This window comes from Ambystoma mexicanum, chromosome 10 (assembly GCF_040938575.1).
Source record: "Ambystoma mexicanum isolate Mex_15411 chromosome 10, UKY_AmexF1_1, whole genome shotgun sequence".
NCBI lineage: Eukaryota > Metazoa > Chordata > Amphibia > Caudata > Ambystomatidae > Ambystoma > Ambystoma mexicanum.
In genome coordinates this window covers 1,409,129,566-1,409,149,642 of record NC_090932.1, presented here as the reverse complement: position 1 = coordinate 1,409,149,642, position 20,077 = coordinate 1,409,129,566, and the positions used below count along the sequence as shown (strand labels likewise).

The following is a 20,077-nucleotide window of genomic DNA, read 5'->3' as shown; positions in this document are numbered from 1 at the left end:
GGAACACCACATTTTTCAATGGTACTACACAAGATTTGGCGTAGTTGATTGCAAATCCCAATTGTTGGACAAGAGTTTCTGTTTGTCTCAGCAAAGTTACGGTTTCTTGATGTGTTGGGCCTCAGACCAACCAGTCATCTATGTATGGGTAGATGTGGTAGCCCTGTTTTCTGAGAAAAGCTGTCGCTGGTGCTAGGCATTTGGTGAAAGTTCCAGGGGCTGAATTGAGGCCGAATGGAAGGACTCCGAACTGGTAATGATTTTCCCCGACCTTAAATCTGAGATACTGTCAGTGTCTCAGATGTATTGGAATGTGAAAGTAGGCGTCTTTCAGGTCTAAAGCCGCTAGATGTTTGTAAGGCTGTGCAGTCTTTATGACATCTTGTAGTGTGACCATTTTTTACTTTTGTTTCTTGATGTTTTTGTTTAATTTTCTTAAGTCCAGGATTTGACGCCACTTCTCATCCGGCTTCTTTACTACAAAGTATCTTGAGTATACTCTGTTTCCCCTTGATGGCAGAGGAACTCTTTCTATTGCCCGTTTTTTAAATATTTGACGCACTTCTTGTTAGTGAATTCGAAGGTGTGGATGTGACGCCATTACAGGAGGTAAGGATTTCTGCGTGCGTTTGAACTCCAATAGATGGCCATGTTGGATGGTATCTAGCACCCATCTGTCCTTTGTAATTGTTCGCCACCTGTTGAAATGAAACACCACATATCCTCCCACTGGTGTGCATTTGAGGTAGTCATTGCTGGGCTTTGTTCTGCCTACCTCTTTGCGAGGTGGCGGATCCATGTTTGCGTTGTACTTGGTGGTAATCCCTGCTACGTTGGGAGAACTGGTGGTTCCTTCTATATCCCTGGGAGTAGTAGCCAGATCTTCCATAGTTTTTGTTGTCCCTTGTGGACGACAACCTGGTTTGACTTGAGGCTCCTCGAAAGGGACAAAATGACCTTCTGCCCTGTAAGGCAGTTAATGATCTAGCAGTATCAGAGTCAGCCTTCATTGCCTTAAGGGCCACATCGATTTTGTCGCTAAAAATGTTCTTTCCCTCAAAGGGCATGTCAACAACCTTATGTTGCACCTCCTGCCTAAAGTCGGTGCAGCGTAGCCACCCTTGTCTTCTCAGGACGACCTCATTACCAATTTGCTTGAATCCCATCTCTGCGAGATCCACTGCAATGTTGATACTGTGGTTTGAGGCCTCCTCACCTTCGCATACAAGTGTAATGGCCTCCTTGCGTTGTTGTTCTAGCAAATCCTCTAATATGGGAGTTAGCCAGTGCCACATTGCGCAGTCATCGCGAGCCACTATGCCAGGGCTTTGGCTGCTTTAACTGTTGTTGACCCGATGGTTACCACTTTCTTGCCTAAAGCATTGATTTTTCTGCCCTCATTCTTGTGTAGCGCATTTGTGTTGTGTATTTCTTGTCTGAAAGTTTATGTTGGAATGAAGCAGTTGAATTCCCCGCTGTAGATTCATAATCTTTTACCTTGATGAATATCCATATCATTAATGACTACCGAAGGACAGAAACATGTGTGTGTGTTGGGGTCAATAAGTCTATCTGGCAATTGTTTATGTGAGGGGTTGCTGAAGAAAATTGGTTTCTTTTTCGGCGCTCAAATAGAAGGACATTTTGCACAGGGGATGTAGAAGACTTTGTACTTTGATTATTTAATTGTTTTATATATATATATTTGTATTTCTGTATGAATTATATGAATTGTGTATTATATGTGGATTGTGGATTGTGTGCTGTAGCTAGGCATGTTACACATATTTTAACTATTTGTAATAGAAACTGAATGTGTTGATGAATGATAAGATTATTGTAATAAGGTTTCATGCTGAATTGTGGATAGCTGAAAAGTGTTTGAAAACCAGCTGGCCATAGCTGATGGCTGTATTAAGGTAAGCCCTATCGAGCCAGCAATGGACTTTTCGGAGCATTGGCTCCTCTGTAACATGGCCGCTGTGGGTGAATCTGTATCCACAGTGCCATGTGCGGCAGATGTGCCACCTCCCACAACAGCGGATTGGCTAATAGTATCCTGATATATGTTGGCCAAGGGAGCCGGCAGGTGGCGCCAGCGTGCCCCAAAGGGCCACGTTCTAAGGCCCTCAGTAACACATGCCTGGGCCACTGCTGATCCAGCGGGCTCTTTTCCTGCAACCCTCTCTGGCTTCCATGCCATGGACAAACAACTGGTCATGTTCAGTTATGCCCTATCAAGCCAGCAATGGACTTTTCCAAGCATTGGCTCCTTTGTAAGATGGCCACCATGGGGGAATCCAAATCCATAGTGCCTTGTGCGGCAGATGTCCCGACTCCAACAACAGCGGATTGGCTAATAGTATCCTGATGTATGTCAACCCAGGAAGCGAGTAGGCGATGCCGGCTTCCCTCAAAGGGCCACCTTCTAAGGCCCTCAGCATCACCTGTCTGGGTCACTGCTGATCCAGCAGCTCCTTTCCCTGCAAGGCTTTTTGGCTTCAATGCCATGGACAACCAGCTGGCCATAGGTGATGGCCATGTTAAGGAAAGCTCTATTGGGCCAGCAATGGAGTTTTTATCGCATCGGCTCCTTTGTAAAATGGCTGCCATGGGTGTATCTGAATCCACAGTGCCTTGTGCGGCGGATGTGCCGCCTCCAACAACAGCGGATTGGCTAATTGGTATCCTGATGTATGTCGGCCCAAGGAGCTGGCAGACGACGCCGGCCACCTTCTAAAGGCCTCAGCAACACCTGTCTTGGCCTGTCTGGGCCAGGAAGGCCCTCAGCATGACCAATACTAAGGTATGTGGCCTGTTCTCCATCAGTTAGTAGGTTAATCCTCATATCCCTAATCTGTTACCCGGGCATGCGTATTGGTCTATCAGAAAGCACTTGACTTCATCTACCTTCTCCCAGAGGCTTCCCCAGGGTATACTCTACGATGACCTTGGCTCACTATATTGAATATACCCTGTAACTACTACAGCAATCGCAACATTACACTACCTGTCTCGAGACTCCATTGGCTCGCACTGCAGATGTAGCCCCTAGCCCACTGGGTGCAGCTTTTTATGCAGTCACTTTGCTTTACTGTTCCCAACATTTGCCTGTTGGTTCCCCTCTCACACACCTTGCTTTAACCGAGATCCAGTAAGCAGGGCATGTCCTAGCCTCTTTCCTACAGACACAAAGTCGTTTATTTCATCGGATCTTTGACTTTGTTTGATTTTGAACTACCTATCTTATTCTTGTCTTGCAATCATGTGACTCGTATTCACTTGTAACTGTAACTAGCGTCTAGATATCTCTGGGCTTTGTGCACTGCTATAAATGTAAAAATAAATACAAATATAAACAGACTGTACAATATAATAGTCTTTTTTGTGATTGAATACATTGATAGGCCGGCACACCTATTGTATTTGGCCGGTAGCCCCCTTTTTGGAGATAGATCTGACTTGAGACCGTCAGTTAGAAGATTCTACTAAAAAGACTGGAGGACATTGGAGTAAGTGGAATCACCCTATGTTGGATCACTGCTTTCCTGACCGAGAGAGCGGAAACAACATTCATGTCCCCTTTCCTGTGACATCCTTGAAACTGGATATTCAAAGCACCCCAATGTTCCAGCCTCTGACCTCTTCTCTTTGACACATAGGCCTCACATGTTTCATTAATGTAGAAAACATAGAATGTATTTACAAACTCACTGATGACCGGATAAAGGACATTTCAGACCTCAGCTCATGCCTTATACACATGGACTCTTAGATGACCTCGAAGAGACTTTAGCTCGACCTAACCAAAACAACAATGATGATAAGCAGCATAAAACCACCTAATCCCACATCAATCTCCAGGCCAGATGTAATGGGGTCCTGCCCACTGACTTTGAGGAAACTTAAACTCACAATGGACAGTGGCATTACACTAGAGCCACAGGTTAAAGCCATCAAAAGGAGATGATTTTTCCAACTCCGTACTATCTGACAAATCATGCACTACATGACCTTCACGCACAGAACCATAGCAGTTATGGCATTGGTACTATGGAAACCTGACTACACCAACAGCCTCTACTGGAACTCCTGGAATATCTACTCAACAGAGCACAAAGCGTTCAAGAAATGTGGCAGCCAGATTATTCCTGAGGCTGGAAATATTCAAACACATCTCTGTAGTACTTTGTATACTCCTCAGGCTCATACTCAAAAGTAGGATCCACTTATAGAACTCTATGCATTGCGCAGCCCACCTATCACAGCAGAAGCCCTGAATCCATCAAAAGGAAATGCATAGACTACTTACCAACTCACACGCAACCCACAGACAAAGACTAATGGAAAACAAACTCACTTGTGTCAGACCCAACAAAACTGGTATGGAATCGAACAAATATTATTGCAAACATCTAACACACCATGTGTCCATCAAAACATGCACTGCCAAGAAGACACAAACAGAAAAGTACTGTCTCTTTCTCCTGTGCCAAATTAAACTCTTCATGCCAACCTTGGATTTTTGATCCGTCATCCAGGCCCTGCTGCTCTTCCAATGGCTGGTGGCAGCGCCCTCTTGGCAGGTGTCCCAACCGTCACTCTGGTCAATCTGAAAGCAGTCCAGCATGCCTCATCACAGGACTGAAGAAATTCACCCTCATCTCCCCCACACTCAAGGAATTACACATGTTAGCCCTCCAAGCCCCAATCAACTTCAAGACAGCCTGCATCACCTACAACACTCTTATGTCAAAGACGCCAACATATTTAGCTGAAATTATCACCATCTCAGAAGGAAAACGCAACATCAGGAGTCTAGATATTGCCAGACTGGCCTATGAGAAGTGTAAAAAAGGAAAAGACCAGAAAACAAACATTCACCTGCTGTGCACCCACATTCTGGAAAAAGCTTGGTGCTCATATCAGGCGGTCACTCTCCCTCCTGTGTTTCATAAAAATTCTGCTCTTCATGGAACACTGCACCGGCAAATACGAACCATAGACTGACAAGACGACTCCCCTCACCCCCACTATTTACCACTTCCTGTACTGTACAGAGCATGGATGCTTTCTAGCTGGTCTGCACTATAAATCTCATATATACATACACACGATCCTAATCATTTCCTCTGATGGCGTCTAACTCTCTCCAAGAGGGCACCTGTGGCGTAGTGGAGTGAGGAGTCGGAGAAAGGTGTGGCATGTTTCAACAAGATTTTTATTGAAGAAATAAAGAAAATAACCTACCTCTCCCTATCTCCAAAGGGTTATCCCTACCTAAACAAACATCAACTAGGGTGCTCGTCGTCAAGATGTTTGTCCAAATTAAAATATCCGTCCTCTATCCAAAACCTAGTCTAACCCTACCACTAATCTACAAAAGGGTTCAGCTTCCAAATAAAAAGAGTACCAGGAAAATGACGCCCTCCTCGTGGTGAACTGACTCAATCTTTATCTCTTTTCCAACAATCATTTGCTCTAGCTTCTGATTCAACAAAAGAGTGTACGGTCAGAACAATGACTCCCATCTCCTAACCCACCTTGCATACCCTTGAAGGCTGTATTGAATAGCCTATGGCAATAGTCTGCAAAAAGTCTCTTCAATTCCTCCAAGGGCCACTGAAAGCTTGCTTTATAGTTCTAACAGTTCTTCTCTGTCTTATGATGTTCTGAAGATTACCTCCCGATGGCACTAGTTGTCTAGTATCCTCTTTAGTCCTACTTGGATTACCACTGTGACGAGGGAGATTCCTTCCCATACACTCCTGATTCTTAGACCTTTGGATATCACTACTGTGATAAGGGAGATTACCACCCAGGCTTTCTTGGCTCTTGATTCTCTGGATTTCACTACTGTGATGAGGGAAATCCCTCCCAAGGCTTTCTTGACTCTTGGTTCTCTGGGTATCACTACTGTGATGAGGACGATTACTCCTGAGACTTTCTTGACTCTTTGTTCTCTCGGTATCACTACTGTGATCCTGAGGCCCTCTTGACTCTTGAGCTACTCCAAACACCTAGTGGGTCTAACGCTGATCCCGTTACCTGTAGCGTGTTGGGACTGCGTCATAGGTTCTTCCTGGGGTGATGGGCTGATTCCTGTTGCTTCATCACTTCCTGCTTCCTTCGCTCTGCTCCCCGATTCATCCTTGCGGCTCCACAAAGACTTAGGCCGCAGGGCTCCGGCGCAGTTTCAGGACCACACAGTAACCTTTTACAGGTCAAACTGCCTGAGGTCGCGCCACCACTGACTTCACTTCCACTCTTCCAATGGGCAGGATCCTGGCATCCACCACATTGTTTCGCTGACAGTTCCTGGATATCCCCGCCACTGGGGATCAGCATTCTTGCAGCTTTGCGTTCCCAGTTACGAACTGCCCAGGCAGGGCTGGCTTCACATCGGCTGCTCTCTCTATTTCCCAGTCCTTTCTCGCTCTGTATTTCCTGGAGCTGGATTCTCCCCAGCGTAAAGTCAAAGTCCTTCTTTACTGTTGTTGAGATGATCTTTATGCATCCCTGGGCCAACTCTTCTCAGTACTATGGTAAGGCAACCTGTTATTACTCTGCAAGTGTTTTTGTCTCTTCTTCGGCTGGGTCATATTAATTCTTGGATCAAAGACAGAAGAGACATTACCATAACAGGCAGTAGTATTATCAGGGATTTCTGACACGGACTTGGTCCCAAGGGAAAAGAGGTTAGGGAGTTCCTTCACGGAATGGGAGTTCTTTTCCCCATAAGGGGAGTCTCTCCCTGTGAGGTTCCGCTTTCCACCACCCCAAGGGAGACCATTGGGTAGCGGCCTCACCTCGCTTGCCTCACATGAAAGGGCTCTCCCCTGGGGAGAAGTGACGACATCCCATGAATCGCCACAGCATCCAACATTATTCTTTTACCCCATTACTTTTACCCCCACCTCATTTATTTACTTCCCCTTTTTGTCCAACTAACCTACTCCAAAATCTCCTGCCATCTTACAATACACACACAAAGCACACACTGCCGCCTCATTGATAGTATTTGTTACCACATGGACATTAATCAAGCTTTGACCTAGCTCTCCTCTTATGCCCTATCCCACTCACCCACATCAGTGGCTAACCTGACCCAAACAGCCTGTAGTCTATCAGATCTTTGGCTATCTCCTTCAGATAGCATACTCCAAAGTGTCACCGCCAAAATCATAACAGCAGAACAGCACTGAGGTTTAAGGTACTTCTAACCTGCAAACATCAACACCACATGTTTCGCAGCACCCCTCCCCCCTCTTTTCTTTCAGGGCCATGCGTATTGAGGCCAACACAAAAAATGGCAGACAAGAGAATGAGCAGGCTGTCTGTCCTGGATAGTGCCATCATTATGTTAATCAAATCATGCACTTCATGATCTATTATTTGCTCTTTCATTTCCCTGCTATTGTATAATGCATATGAAGAAGTACAACTAAACCCCTTGGAAGCTTAGGGTGACAAAACTCAAGCAAAATAAAAAGGCAGACTCTGTGTAAGCTACCGTTTCAGTTATACAGTCTTTCAAGTGAAACCCAATGCATTACTCCTTTGCAACTCTATTTTCTCTGTTACAAAATGTCTGACGGTTACTTGAGGGTTGATAGATTTCCCTTAAAATGGTCACAAGCTTACCCAGAGTTCCTTTCTCTGTTTTGAATATGTAGAAATCAGATTGCTCTTTGGTCAAACCAAGAAGGTCTTTTTTGTTCAGACTCCGACCTACAATATATACAATATGCTAGTCAATCCTTTTTCTTCCTTTGTGTGTCCAATAGTCTCATTTAAATGCAGAACGTGCAGCAACACAAAACAACAAAGCATGAAGGAACCAGTGAATGTCAGCCTAAGGGAAGGTGAAAGACACAGAGACTGAATTGCAGCCACAGCCGGGATCCTACCGATGTGAGCAGCGCCACCTGCCAGCTTGGTAATCTCCACTCACAGTGCAGCTGAGGAGCCAGGATACTGAGAATCATCATTTCCATAGCATCCGCCATCTAGAAGGACAAAGAACAAGGACAGTTATGCATCTCCTGACAATGCCTTTGAGGCATTCTGGCACATGTGAGCAAGTCACACTCGACCTAAATGTGCTGAAAATACACAGAAACTTGACATATACCCACATGACCTCACATTTCTACTCTCAATGTTCTACTTATTCTTAAAATAACCTATCAAGGTCTTCAGTATTTGGTTCAGCAACATTTTTCATTGATTGTCTAGCCCCATTATTTTATTTAACCAATGAATGCAACGTTTAGGAACAGGAAAGCTAAAATGTGTGCATTGTTAGACATGTATAAAATCTAATCATCAAAGCATGGGTAGGTTTCCCAAAATATGCTGACTTCCCGTCAATTGAAGCACCACAGCCCCTGAAGTGGAACTCACTCCCTCTTAACCGCATTATCAATCCAATGACTTCAAAGGAACTTTGAAAACCCCCCTGTTCCAAAGTACATATGATCACAGCCTCCCATACACTCCCCTCCAAACTTCCTAGCACTGGATTAACCTCTGGCAGTATATGCATCATACAAACAACTCAAATAATGCCATTTACAGGGGGTAGGATTAACCAGGCAAAATCACAATCATGATGCGGATATTCATACATCGCCTCAGAGATTTCACAAAAGCGAGTAAAGTCCAGTTCTCTATTAGAGGCTGGAAACACAATATAAACTGAGACAGTAAGATAGCTAATTCAGGTGATTATGCTGTTACAAAGCCATATGATTATCCAGATGGGCCACAACAGACTCATTTGGTATTAACAGGATTGTTGTAAGTGCAATTAAAAAGAGAGTTATCACTGTGTTTATACTATAGCCTTCGCAGCACCACAAAATGTCTTTCTCTGTGTCTTGATTCAACTACTCAGCTTTGTACCCTCAATGATTCCTCCATTAATTTGCCTTTTCTCTGTCATGTGAGCTAGTGCTCTGTGCTCTGTGCTCTGTATATTATATATATATTTTAGTCTGCTCTTGTTAACCAATAGTGTGTATGCTTGGGGTTATACCCAGTTCCACAATCCTCAGCAGCTGGTGTAATTCTCATGCATTTTTGTCTCACTAGATGTGTGTCTGACAGCGCACTCTCAATTAGCAGGCCGATTCATGGAATTAACGTGCGCCGAAAATTCCGGCGCAGAGGTGCCAAAACGTGCGATTCGCAGTAAAAGTGCGAAAATGCAGTGCAACTGCGAAAATCGCAGGGAAGCCAGCGCACATCGATTCATGGAAGTCCGTGCGCGAGAAAAATATTGGATGTGCGCTGAAAAAGTGCGCGGCGCACACCGGCGCACAGGTCATCCAACGGCGTGCGCCACAGCCGCTGCGAAATCGCACATAGCGCGGCGCACATTACAAAAGTAGGCGTAACACGTGGCGTAACACTCGGAATGGGGAACAATGCGTGAAAATATGGCCGTCACGGGGGAAGTACAGGAGGCAAGTGCGCGGAACGCCCACACGCTCGCCTACAACTCGTATTCATGGAATCGAATAGGGCAAACCAGCACACGGTCAAAGACGCGCACAGGGCCAAACAAGTACGCCACAAGAAAGCAGGCGGTAGCGTCCCTGCGCCTGAAATAAATGTGCGCCAAAATGTGCGCTAACAAAAAGCACCCATATACAGCTATGATGAATGATCCATACAGTGGCCCTCTAGGACAAATGAGGTGCAAAGGGATACCAACAAACACGGACACCCGCTGTGTGAAAAATAGCGTGCACGTGTATTCCGGGGTGCGCGTGAAGTTTCCCACGCGAATTAGCAGGGTACGTGTATTTCGGTGTGCGTGTGAAGTTCCACACGCAATTTCAGCAGGGTACGTGTACTCCAGGTGCGCGGCAAATTCCACACGCGAATCCAGCAGCCTATGTGTATTTCGGGGGTGCGGGGAGTCCCACACGTGAATTGGCCATGTGGGTCCTCCCAGCTGTTTCCACGGCTCCTGCAGGCGGCCCACACCACAGGGGACTACCCTGCACCCCTGCACATGTCCCGCAGGCAGCCCATCCACCATGGCCATGCCCCCCAGCCAACCCACATGTCACCTTGCATTACTGCCCACCAATGCATGTCTCCCAGCACGCCCACCCCCCAGCATCCAGGGGCACCCTCCACCAGGCCCCCACTCATGTCTCCCTGCACTCCCACACCCCAGCACTGTAGGCCACCCTCCACCAGGCCCCATCTCCTGTCTCCCAGCACCCTTACCCCCCAGCACTGTAGGGCACCCTCCACCAGGCCCCCACTCCTGTCCCCCTGCACCCCCACCCCCCAGCAGTGAAGGGCACCCTCCACCAGGCCCCCACTCATGTCCCCCTGCATCCCCACCCCCCTGCATCCAGGGGCACCCTCCACCAGGCTCCCACTCATGTCCCCCTGCACCCCCACCCCCCTGCATCCAGGGGCACCCTCCAGCAGGCCCCCACTCCTGTCCCCCTGCACCCCCACCCCCCAGCAGTGCAGGGAACCCTCCACCAGTCCCACACTCATGTCCCCCTGCACCCCCACCCCCCTGCATCCAGGGGCACCCTCCACCAGGCCCCCACTCATGTCCCCCTGCACCCCCACCCCCTGCACTGTAGGGCACCCTCCACCAGGCCCCCACTCATGTCCCCCTGCACCCCCACCCCCCTGCATCCAGGGGCACCCTCCACCAGGCCCCCACTCATGTCCCCCTGCACCCCCACCCCCCTGCATCCAGGGGCACCCTCCACCAGGCCCCCACTCCTGTCTCCCAGCACCCCCACCCCCCAGCACTGTAGGGCACCCTCCACCAGGACCCCACTCCTGTCTCCCTGCACCCCCACCCCCCTGCATCCAGGGGCACCCTCCACCAGGCCCCCACTCATGTCTCTCTGCACCCCCACCCCCCTGCACTGTAGGGCACCCTCCACCAGGCCCCCACTCATGTCTCCCTGCACCCCCACCCCCCAGCACTGTAGGGCACCCTCCACCAGGCCCCCACTCATGTCCCCCTGCACCCCCACCCCCCTGCATCCAGGGGCAACCTCCACCAGGCCCCCACTCCAGTCTCCCAGCACCCCCACCCCCCAGCACTGTAGGGCACTCTCCACCAGGCCCCCACTCCTGTCCCCCCGCACCTCCACCAACCTGCATCCAGGGGCACCCTCCACCAGGCCCCCACTCCTGTCCCCCTGCACCCCCACCCCCCAACAGTGCAGGGCACCCTCCACCAGGCCCCCACTCATGTCCCCCTGCATCCAGGGGCACCCTCCACCAGGCCCCCACTCCTGTCCCCCTGCACCCCACCCCCCAGCAGTGCAGGGCACCCTCCACCAGTCCCCCACTCATGTCCCCCTGCACCCCCACCACCCTGCATCCAGGGGGCACCCTCCACCAGGCCCCCACTCATGTCCCCCTGCACCCCCACCCCCCTGCACTGTAGGGCACCCTCCACCAGGCCCCCACTCCTGTCCCCCTGCACCCCCACCCCCTGCATCCAGGGGCACCCTCCACCAGGCCCCCACTCCTGTCTCCCAGCACCCCCACCCCCCAGCACTGTAGGGCACCCTCCACCAGGCCCCCACTCCTGTCTCCCTGCACCCCCACCCCCCTGCATACAGGGGCACCCTCCACCAGGCCCCCACTCATGTCTCCCTGCACCCCCACCCCCCAGCACTGTAGGGCACCCTCCACCAGGCCCCCACTCATGTCTCCCTGCACCCCCACCCCCCAGCACTGTAGGGCACCCTCCACCAGGCCCCCACTAATGTACCCTGCACCCTCACCCCCTGCATCCAGGGGCACCCTCCACCAGGCCCCCACTCCTGTCTCCCAGCACCCCCACCCCCCAGCATGAAGCAGGAGCACGTCCCGCGCAGCATAAAAGAGTGCGCAAACAACAAACAAGATCAGACGCCAGGATGAATATACCGTTCCTAGCAGCAGTGGCCGTGGCATACCGCAGGAGGAGGAGAAGGATAGTCAGGGCCAGAATCTTCACACCCAGAACCAGCCTATTTGGTATGCCTGATGACCAGGTGTATGGGAGGTACATGTTTCCACCACACATAATACTCGACCTGGTCAGTGAGTGGAAGGATGACCTCACATCACCCACCCTGTGCTCCCAAGCACTCAGCCCCCTGGAGAAGGTCCTCAATGTACTGCACTTCTTGGCTACCGGATCATTTCAGCAGACAAGTGCCATAGTGGGGGGGGTGTCACAGGCCACGCAGTCACAGTGCCTACACCAGGTGTTGGCCATCATCACTGCACGCCCATCAGTCCGCAGGCACATATACCTGCCCAGGACACCTGCAGAAAGGCAGGCTGCCGCCCTCGATTTCTACGGTGTGGCACAATTCCCCAAAGTGCTAGGTGTCATTGACTGCACCCATGTGGCACTACGTCCCCCCAGGGCATCTGAGCACATCTATAGAAACCGCAAGCACTGGCATTCCATCAACGTCCAGGTAGTATGTGATGCCAAGGGAATCATCACCTCAGTATATGCCAACTATCCAGGGTCCACCCACGACAGCTTCAGTTACAGGATGTCAACCCTAAACCGGGACATGGAAGCTGGGCGGCATGGCGATGCATGGCTGCTTGGTGAGTAGAAATGCCACAGCACACGCATGCATGACAGATACAGAGTAATGCCAATACCCCACTAATGATCCCCATCACCACCTCCCCAGGGGACAGTGCCCACCCTCTGAGCACACACATGATGACGCCAATTCGGAACCCCATCACGCCTCCCGAGGTAAGATACAACACAGCCCATATTGCAACACGGGGCATAGTGGAGCGCACATTCGGAGTGCTCAAGTCACGCTTTCGCTCCCTTGACCGTTCTGGTGGGCAGCTGTTATACGCTCCCCCAGTAGTGTGCAGGATCATAGTGGCAGCATGTGTCCTGCACAATGTTGCAACACGCCGGGGCCTGGCTGTGGACATGGTGGTGCCCCCACATCCCCAACCACATGCACGCCTGCTGCGCATGGGAGGGGAAAGGGCACGGGGTGAGGCAGCAAGTACGCAGCTCCATTTCCAAAGTAGACCGCCTTGTGAAGACATGAGAAATGGACCTGCAAATTAGGAGGATGAGATGGATGCAGAGGCACATATCAATACACCATGCAGTGTACAATACAACAACAATATGCACTAGGAATGTATACACAGTATTGACTACAGACTGCCCACACATCAAATGGGAGTCCAACGTCACTGTGTAAGTCAATGTCACTTGGGCACACCCTTTGCAAGCCCATGGAAATGGGAAGCAGGAGGGGTGTGTGTCACACAAACCCAAGCATCTGACCCAAATTCAGGACAAGCCTGCATGTGCCCAGCCACAATACAGCGTATGCCCACGGGAGCCACACAAGGCAACACACTGTCCAAAACATCAAGAATCGAAAATGGCCATGAATGGGCCCGGGGGGTGGGGGAGGCCACCCAGGAGGTCTGAGGACAGGGTGCACACCAAAAACCACCTGTGTGGATCTTGCGGAAAAAAAACACCTCCATGGGCTCATGGCCTGCACGGCTACCCTATTGTGGGAGAATCGCTGCTGTCGCTCTCCTCACCCTCTGCAGCTGCATCAGGAGATGGTGGCACTATGGGAGGCAGCTCACGCAAAGCCCTAGTCTGGTCCTCCATGGCAGCAAGCATGCGGGTGTGGAATGTCTGGTTCTGGAGGATAATTGTGCGGAGGTCCCCATGCAACAACTCACGGGATGCCCGGACCTCCTCCCTAGTTGCCTGCATCTCAGCTGAGAGCGTACGTGTGAGCCGCTCCAGCTGCTGTTCTGTTCTCGTGTTAGCTGAAGCCTCAAGCTCAACCAGAGTTGCCCTGAGCTGACGGAGTTCCACCCTCAGGGCTTCCCTGTGGCCCTGGGACTCAATAGAAATGGCTTCCCGCAGAGTCTCCAGTGCCGCCCGCCTGTCCCTGTTGGACGCCAACATGTCCTCCCTGTGTGACTGGCTAATGGAGTCTGTTGCCTGCTGTAGTTGTTCAATTAGCCTTTCTTGGGGGACAATGGAAGTGGCCACCCTATCCATGGCCTGAGCCATCATCTCAGTTGATGCTGCCTGTTGGTTTGCCATACCGTATATGGATTGCTCCCATGCGGTATTGCCAGGTGGCGTACGGCCACCGCGTCGGCGGGCACCACACCTGTCTGGGGCAAGGCGAACTGCGCCTTGCTGTGCCTGCACTGCCTGAGGCTGCAGGACTGCATTCCCCCTCTGATCTGCTGGCCCAGGAACAGGATCAGATGTAGCGGAGTGTGACCCTGCATCCGTAACCACCAAAGGCGGACCTACCAACACTGACATCCCCATTGAGGGTTCTATCCCTGGTGCAGGTGGGTTAGACAGTACAGAATCCCTCCCAGAAACACTTACCTGCGACGGCACATAGGTCTCATCATCCGAATCGACACCTGAATAGAGCTCAGGGGAGGTGCACCCAGAGACACTCCTTGAGATGACGGTCTGCAGCAAGTGTGGGTTCTCACCCACCACCACACCACATCCCTCACTGGTGCCCGGTCGGGCCTGAGACCCCTCCTGGGTCTGCACCATCTCCACAACCCCAGCAGTATCAAGTGCGTCATCCCCTGCAAAGACATGAAAGAAAAGAAATGGGAACAGGCATTAGCACCATGGAACACAATTAGGGCTGAGAATCAACAGAAACAGTACTTCATTGACACATGTCCCACATGACTATAACCCTCCCATGCATGCACTGTCACTGCGTATGAAGGGGAGGCAAATGGCACGCATTGATGACACCAAGATGGAAGACCAACAAATTTGCTGCATGCTGCCTAGCAGTGCCATCACACATTGGCCTGTGATGGGCATGTCCGATACACATACATGACACATGCCATCACACAGATGGCATGTACCCTAGCCATGTCACACATGTGACAATAGGACTGAGAAATGCCTAGTGAAAGTGGTGGAATGCAGACAATCAGCCTGAATGAACACAGACTAACATGCAACTATGTTGTGGCAAGATGACACTTCAAGGGCAACTGGCGTGAGGTTGGGCTGAATGTCTACTGTTGCCAGAAGGGATACTGCAACACCCAAATCCTGGTGCGCAGAATGTATTGGATGAAGCACATGGGTGACCCAAACCACTCAGGCACACACACCCTCACCTGGCACTCAATCAGAAGCACTCACACACACACCATGCACATGGATGACACACACATGCATGTGCACCTACCGGACAATGCCTCGTAATCTGGCAGGTCTCCCACGCCTTGGATCTGTTCCTCCGTGACGTAGGTCCCAGCAACAAACTCATGTGGAGTGAGTTCTATGTCCTCTGCCGGAGACCCACCTCCAGTCACTAGAGTTGCGGCATGACTTGAGGCCAGCTTTTTCTTTGCCCTGCGCTTAAGGTAATTCCAGCGCTTGTAGCAATCATTAGCTGTGCGCCTCACGAATCCAAGGGCACTTATGAGTACCGCAAAGGTCTATCAGTGTGCCTGACGCTGTGCTGGTGTGGTCTTGCATCCTGCAGTAATCACCATTTCGCTGTCATGTGCGGACACATACTCCACAAGTGCATCAAGTTCGGCCTGATTGAAGCTGGGCTTCCTTGATGGCCTGGACTGTGTAGCCGTGTCTGGGGAATCAGCCTGTACTGGACGAGCACTCTTCTTCTTCCGCTTGGAAGGTGGTGGTGATACTGAGTGTCCTACGCCGCTCTGGACACTAGGGGCAGAAGCCCCGGTGGACTGTGGACTAGGAGTGTGGGAATGAACACTCACCATGGGACTTGGTGCAGTCATTAGCTGAAGTGTGATGTAGTCAGGGGGAACGTCAGCAGGATGGACTAGGACCAACACTGTCCTGGCTGGGAGACTCAGAGCTGGGGTGGATGGAGCCGCAGCTGCCCCTGCAGCCTCCCTACCCTGCCTACTCGGGGCAGCAGATGACATAGCTGCCCCTGATCCACGTGGGCTGGTGACACCAACGTGCACCGCCACACGTGGTCTAGACCTGCTGACCTGGAAGTCATCCATGGAGTCACCCTGTGCCAGGTCTGGTGCCACAATGGGCTAGTCCAACAAGGGCTGAGCAGGGATGGTGTCAGCCACGTTACCCTCAACCAGGGGGGGGGGCATGGGTGTCCCTGACTGGTCACCCACACATGGGGGGCTAGGGGCAACCTGCAAGTCCTGGCCACGTCCCCTACCGTATCCACCACGGCCACCTCTTGTGGCTCGCCCACCTTTGCCACCCTTACCGCGTGCTCGCCTCCCAACCATGGCACTGATGTTGTTGTGCGTATGGGAGTTGCAGTAAACTATTGTCCTGGGCAATTGGGGGTCAAAGGGGTAGGGTACTAGATGGAATTCGTACCCTAGTGCTCTAGCAAGGCTGTATGTGACCCCTGGGGGAAGATGACGGGTCACGCAACACACAGGCACCCCGAAAAAGGGAGATAATGTGCACGCAACCCCTCCTAGACCACGTGCGTGGAAAAAAAAACCTGCACTATGCTGTGGCACCCAGAAACACAAAAATGAACGTATGCGTGTCACACGCAGCCTAGACTGACCTCTGAAGGGGTAGGCAACACACGGGGCAAGCACAGATGTCAAATACATGCGCGACTCACCGTCTGCCAGGAAATATCGCGTGAAAAATATGCACGTGTGCGCGTTGGCAACACCCCCGCCAAAAGAAGAATTGTACGCTGTCTGAGGAGACAGGACAACAGGAGAAGTGAACGCTGTTTGAGGAAACAGGCCCAGGAAAAAGACAAGAAGAGAAAAAGCTGTCAGAGGTAACAGGGAGTACGAACTTGGAACGCCGTGAAGTAAATCGCGTGTGAACCGACAAGAAGTACAGATTTCACCCACTCACTCTCCACGAAAAGCACGTACAAGGAAATGGCGTTCTACGCTTACCTTTTAAAGATGCCCACATGTCCAGCGTCACTTCCGCGTGTACGCGCTAAGGCCCCATCCTCCAATTACACGAGCTGACACTCTGACGTGCAGACATTGGACGTGTAACATGCACCCGTGTACAGGGAAACGCCCGCGCACGCATGTCACAGACGCGCATACGCGCTGGTGGCCTTTGGGCCAATGAATTCGTGTACGTGTGCTGACGTGCTTACGCTCTAAGGCCCTTTCCTCGAATTACACGCAGACTTGCTGGATTTTCACGTGCCAAATCACTCCGTATCAAGCTGGCCACGCGTAAGCACACGGAAGACCACGCTCCTGCCCAGAAGGCCGAATTACTGCCGCCAGTGCCGCAAGCACGCTCCCACCTGCCATCTGCTGCTGCCTGATTGCCTGCTGCCCACGTGCCCTGCCATTTGCTGCCTGCACATCAGCCAGAGGTGCTGTTGCTGTGACCACCCCTGCTGGAACCGAAGACTCCCGACTGGGATTCCATCGCTCCACAGACCAGCCCCAGGACCCAGTTGCCCACCCACTCCTGCCTCTGGGGTTGTCATGTCGGGCACTGCAACAACTGGCACCACTGACAACCCCCGGCCAGAGAGGCAGAGGGGCACCAGCTTCACTGCCACCGAAGTTGGTGTCCTGGTGGAGCAAGTCCTGGGGCAGTATGATGCCCTCTTCGGAAGTTTGTGCGCCGACAAGGAAGGACAGACTCGGATCTGGACGACATCGTGACTGCCATCAATGCGGAGGGGTGGCAGTCCGACTATTCCATCATGTCAAGAAGCGCTGGGAGGACTTCAGGTCCAGGACCCTCAACTAGGCCCGGTGCCTCTTGAAGCCAGTGGATGCTAAGGGGCGCCGGGGCCACTTGTCGGACGATCAGATGAGGGTCCTGGAACGCATATCCCCAGTGCTCCACGTGCAGGTCCTTGAGAGGCAGACCCGTCTGGAGTCGAGCGGTAAGTGTACATGCATCATGATTGTGTGCTGTGCGTGTGGTGATGTGCCAGTAGTGTGCAGGTTGCACATGTGTTTTTATGGGGCCAAGTATGGGGGGGTGTACAGGGCCGTGAGGCTAACACATGCGAGGGCAGTCATGTGTGAGACATGGATGGTGCTTGTGTGTGTAGGCTTGCATGCCAAATGCAGTTGTGTGGGCACACATGTTTGGATGAATGTGTATGTAAGTAGGCATGTTCGTGATGTCACACATGGATGTTGTTTTCAGCTGCATGTATCAGCACTGTGTACATGTGCATGTGTGTGTATTTGACAAGGGTGCAACAGTGATGCAACATGGATGCATGTGACAGCGGGATGTGGAAGCCTGATTGGCAGATGTGACATGGATGCCAATCTGAACACTGCCACAGTTGGCAGAGGTGTACACATGCATGCAAGTGTGGTGGTGTGTGTGCATGTGTAGTGCACTCCCTGTGTTGCATGTAATGTCTGGCTCACCTTTGCCTGCTCATGCTGTTGTATGTGTATGGATGGTGCTGGCTGTTGCGATATGGCTGTGGTATGGCTCATGTGTGCGAGTTGAAATGACATGTGTGTTGGCGATTGTGATGCCATGTCTGAGGTTTGCCAATGCCACTCATGTACAACTGTCATGTGTGTATGTGTCCATTGTACAGTGCCCTGATGCCTGTGTTTTATTTCTCCCTGTCTGCAGCGTCAACTGATGCAGAGGGCGGAGAAGGTGCTGTGGAGCACAGCGGCGGGGATCGCACCGCCAGCCGGAGACGCAAGGCCCGGCTCCCCTCCCAGGTTGTGATCTCGTCGGGGAGTGAGGAGTCCGGTGCCACGTCCCAGGCCGCAGCTGCCGGGGGGAGGTCCAAGAGGCAGAGGTCGGAGTTGGACTCCTCGGCAGCAGAAGGGGCAGCTGGGACCCCACAGGGCCCAACGGGGGAAGATGGCACGGAGTCATCCAGGTTGGTGGGGGGTTTGGTGGAGGAGGAGGCCGTGCAAGCGACAGAGACGGGGTCTGGAGGTGGGGATTCCACTGGTGCTAGTGGTGCAGTGCAGGACCAGGGACAGGAGGCAGCACAGGCCGCCGCGGAGGTGCCTGTGTGCAATCCTGTCCCTGATCCTGTCACTGCATCATCTTGCACCAGCAGGGATGCCTACGTCCAGACCCGTTTTCAGGCAGGGGATGAGCTCACAACAACTGGCCTTCCTCTGCCTGTGGACGTGGCTATCCAGGTACGGGTTGAGCCTGTCCTGACTGGTGTGGCGTTGCGTCAACGGGCCATGCGAGGTGACCTGCAGTCTTTTCATGAGGAGACTGCACGTCATCTCGAATGGCTCGTTGACCGCGTTGGCCTACTGGGACAGGTCACCCAGGCCGGATTCCTCCGTTTGCTGCAGCTTGCTCCGACCCCCTCCTCAACTGAACACCCTATGCGCCAGTCGTCCTCAGTGCCATCTTCCCACCCATTTGTCACCTGGGTGCCCTGTGGAGCTGCCTCTGACGGTGCGGCCAGGCTGGTGGAGGAGGCATCCCTGCCACAGTCGGGAGTCGGACGTCCAGCAGGGGTGGCCACATCAATGACTGCACCCCAGCCGGTGGAGGATGTGCAGGCAGCAGGAGCCAGGGCACGGGCAGAGGCACAACAGCAGCAGCAACGAGGTGGGAGCCATGATGGCTCGGGGCCTTCGACATCGGAGGGGCAGGCATCGGCCGGAGGGCAGGAGGACCCAGGACTGGAAGTGTCTTCCGTGTGGCAGCGGTTGGGCCATGCCATAGATGCGGAGCAGTAGCGAGCGGAAGAGGCACGGCTCACGATGGTCAGGGCGGAAAACTCCATGCGGAGGGCCCTGAGGCGGGCCGAGTGCCTCGAGGCAATCCGCAGGGAGTTGGAAGTGAACATGTCGTCGGCCCTGCGGACCCTAGGGGCCATGGAGGAGGACTGCCTCCGGGACATTGAGCAGGAGTTTGATGATGCCCTGGCCCGGAACATCCCGAAGTGAGCCGTCGGACTAGCCCGCTGCCATTGTAAATAGTTCTGTAGTTAGTGTTAGGTTTCCTTTGCTTTTTTATATTTTTTGGACCTTTTCGACAATGGGCCACATTTTTGTATATAGTTATTTTTTGTTAGGTAGT

At 52.1% G+C, this 20,077-nt stretch overlaps 1 protein-coding gene across 4 annotated transcripts in view; it reads right to left on the bottom strand.

Annotated features, from left to right (window-relative positions):
- SVOP (SV2 related protein) overlaps positions 1–20,077 on the bottom strand; it is a 750,499-nt gene that overhangs the window by 343,956 nt on the left and 386,466 nt on the right. For all 4 annotated transcript variants that reach the window (XM_069619446.1, XM_069619445.1, XM_069619448.1 and 1 more), the window contains one exon: positions 7,911–8,009. In XM_069619446.1, the coding sequence (XP_069475547.1) occupies positions 7,911–8,009 (99 nt within the window). The remainder of the gene's footprint in view (positions 1–7,910; positions 8,010–20,077) is intronic.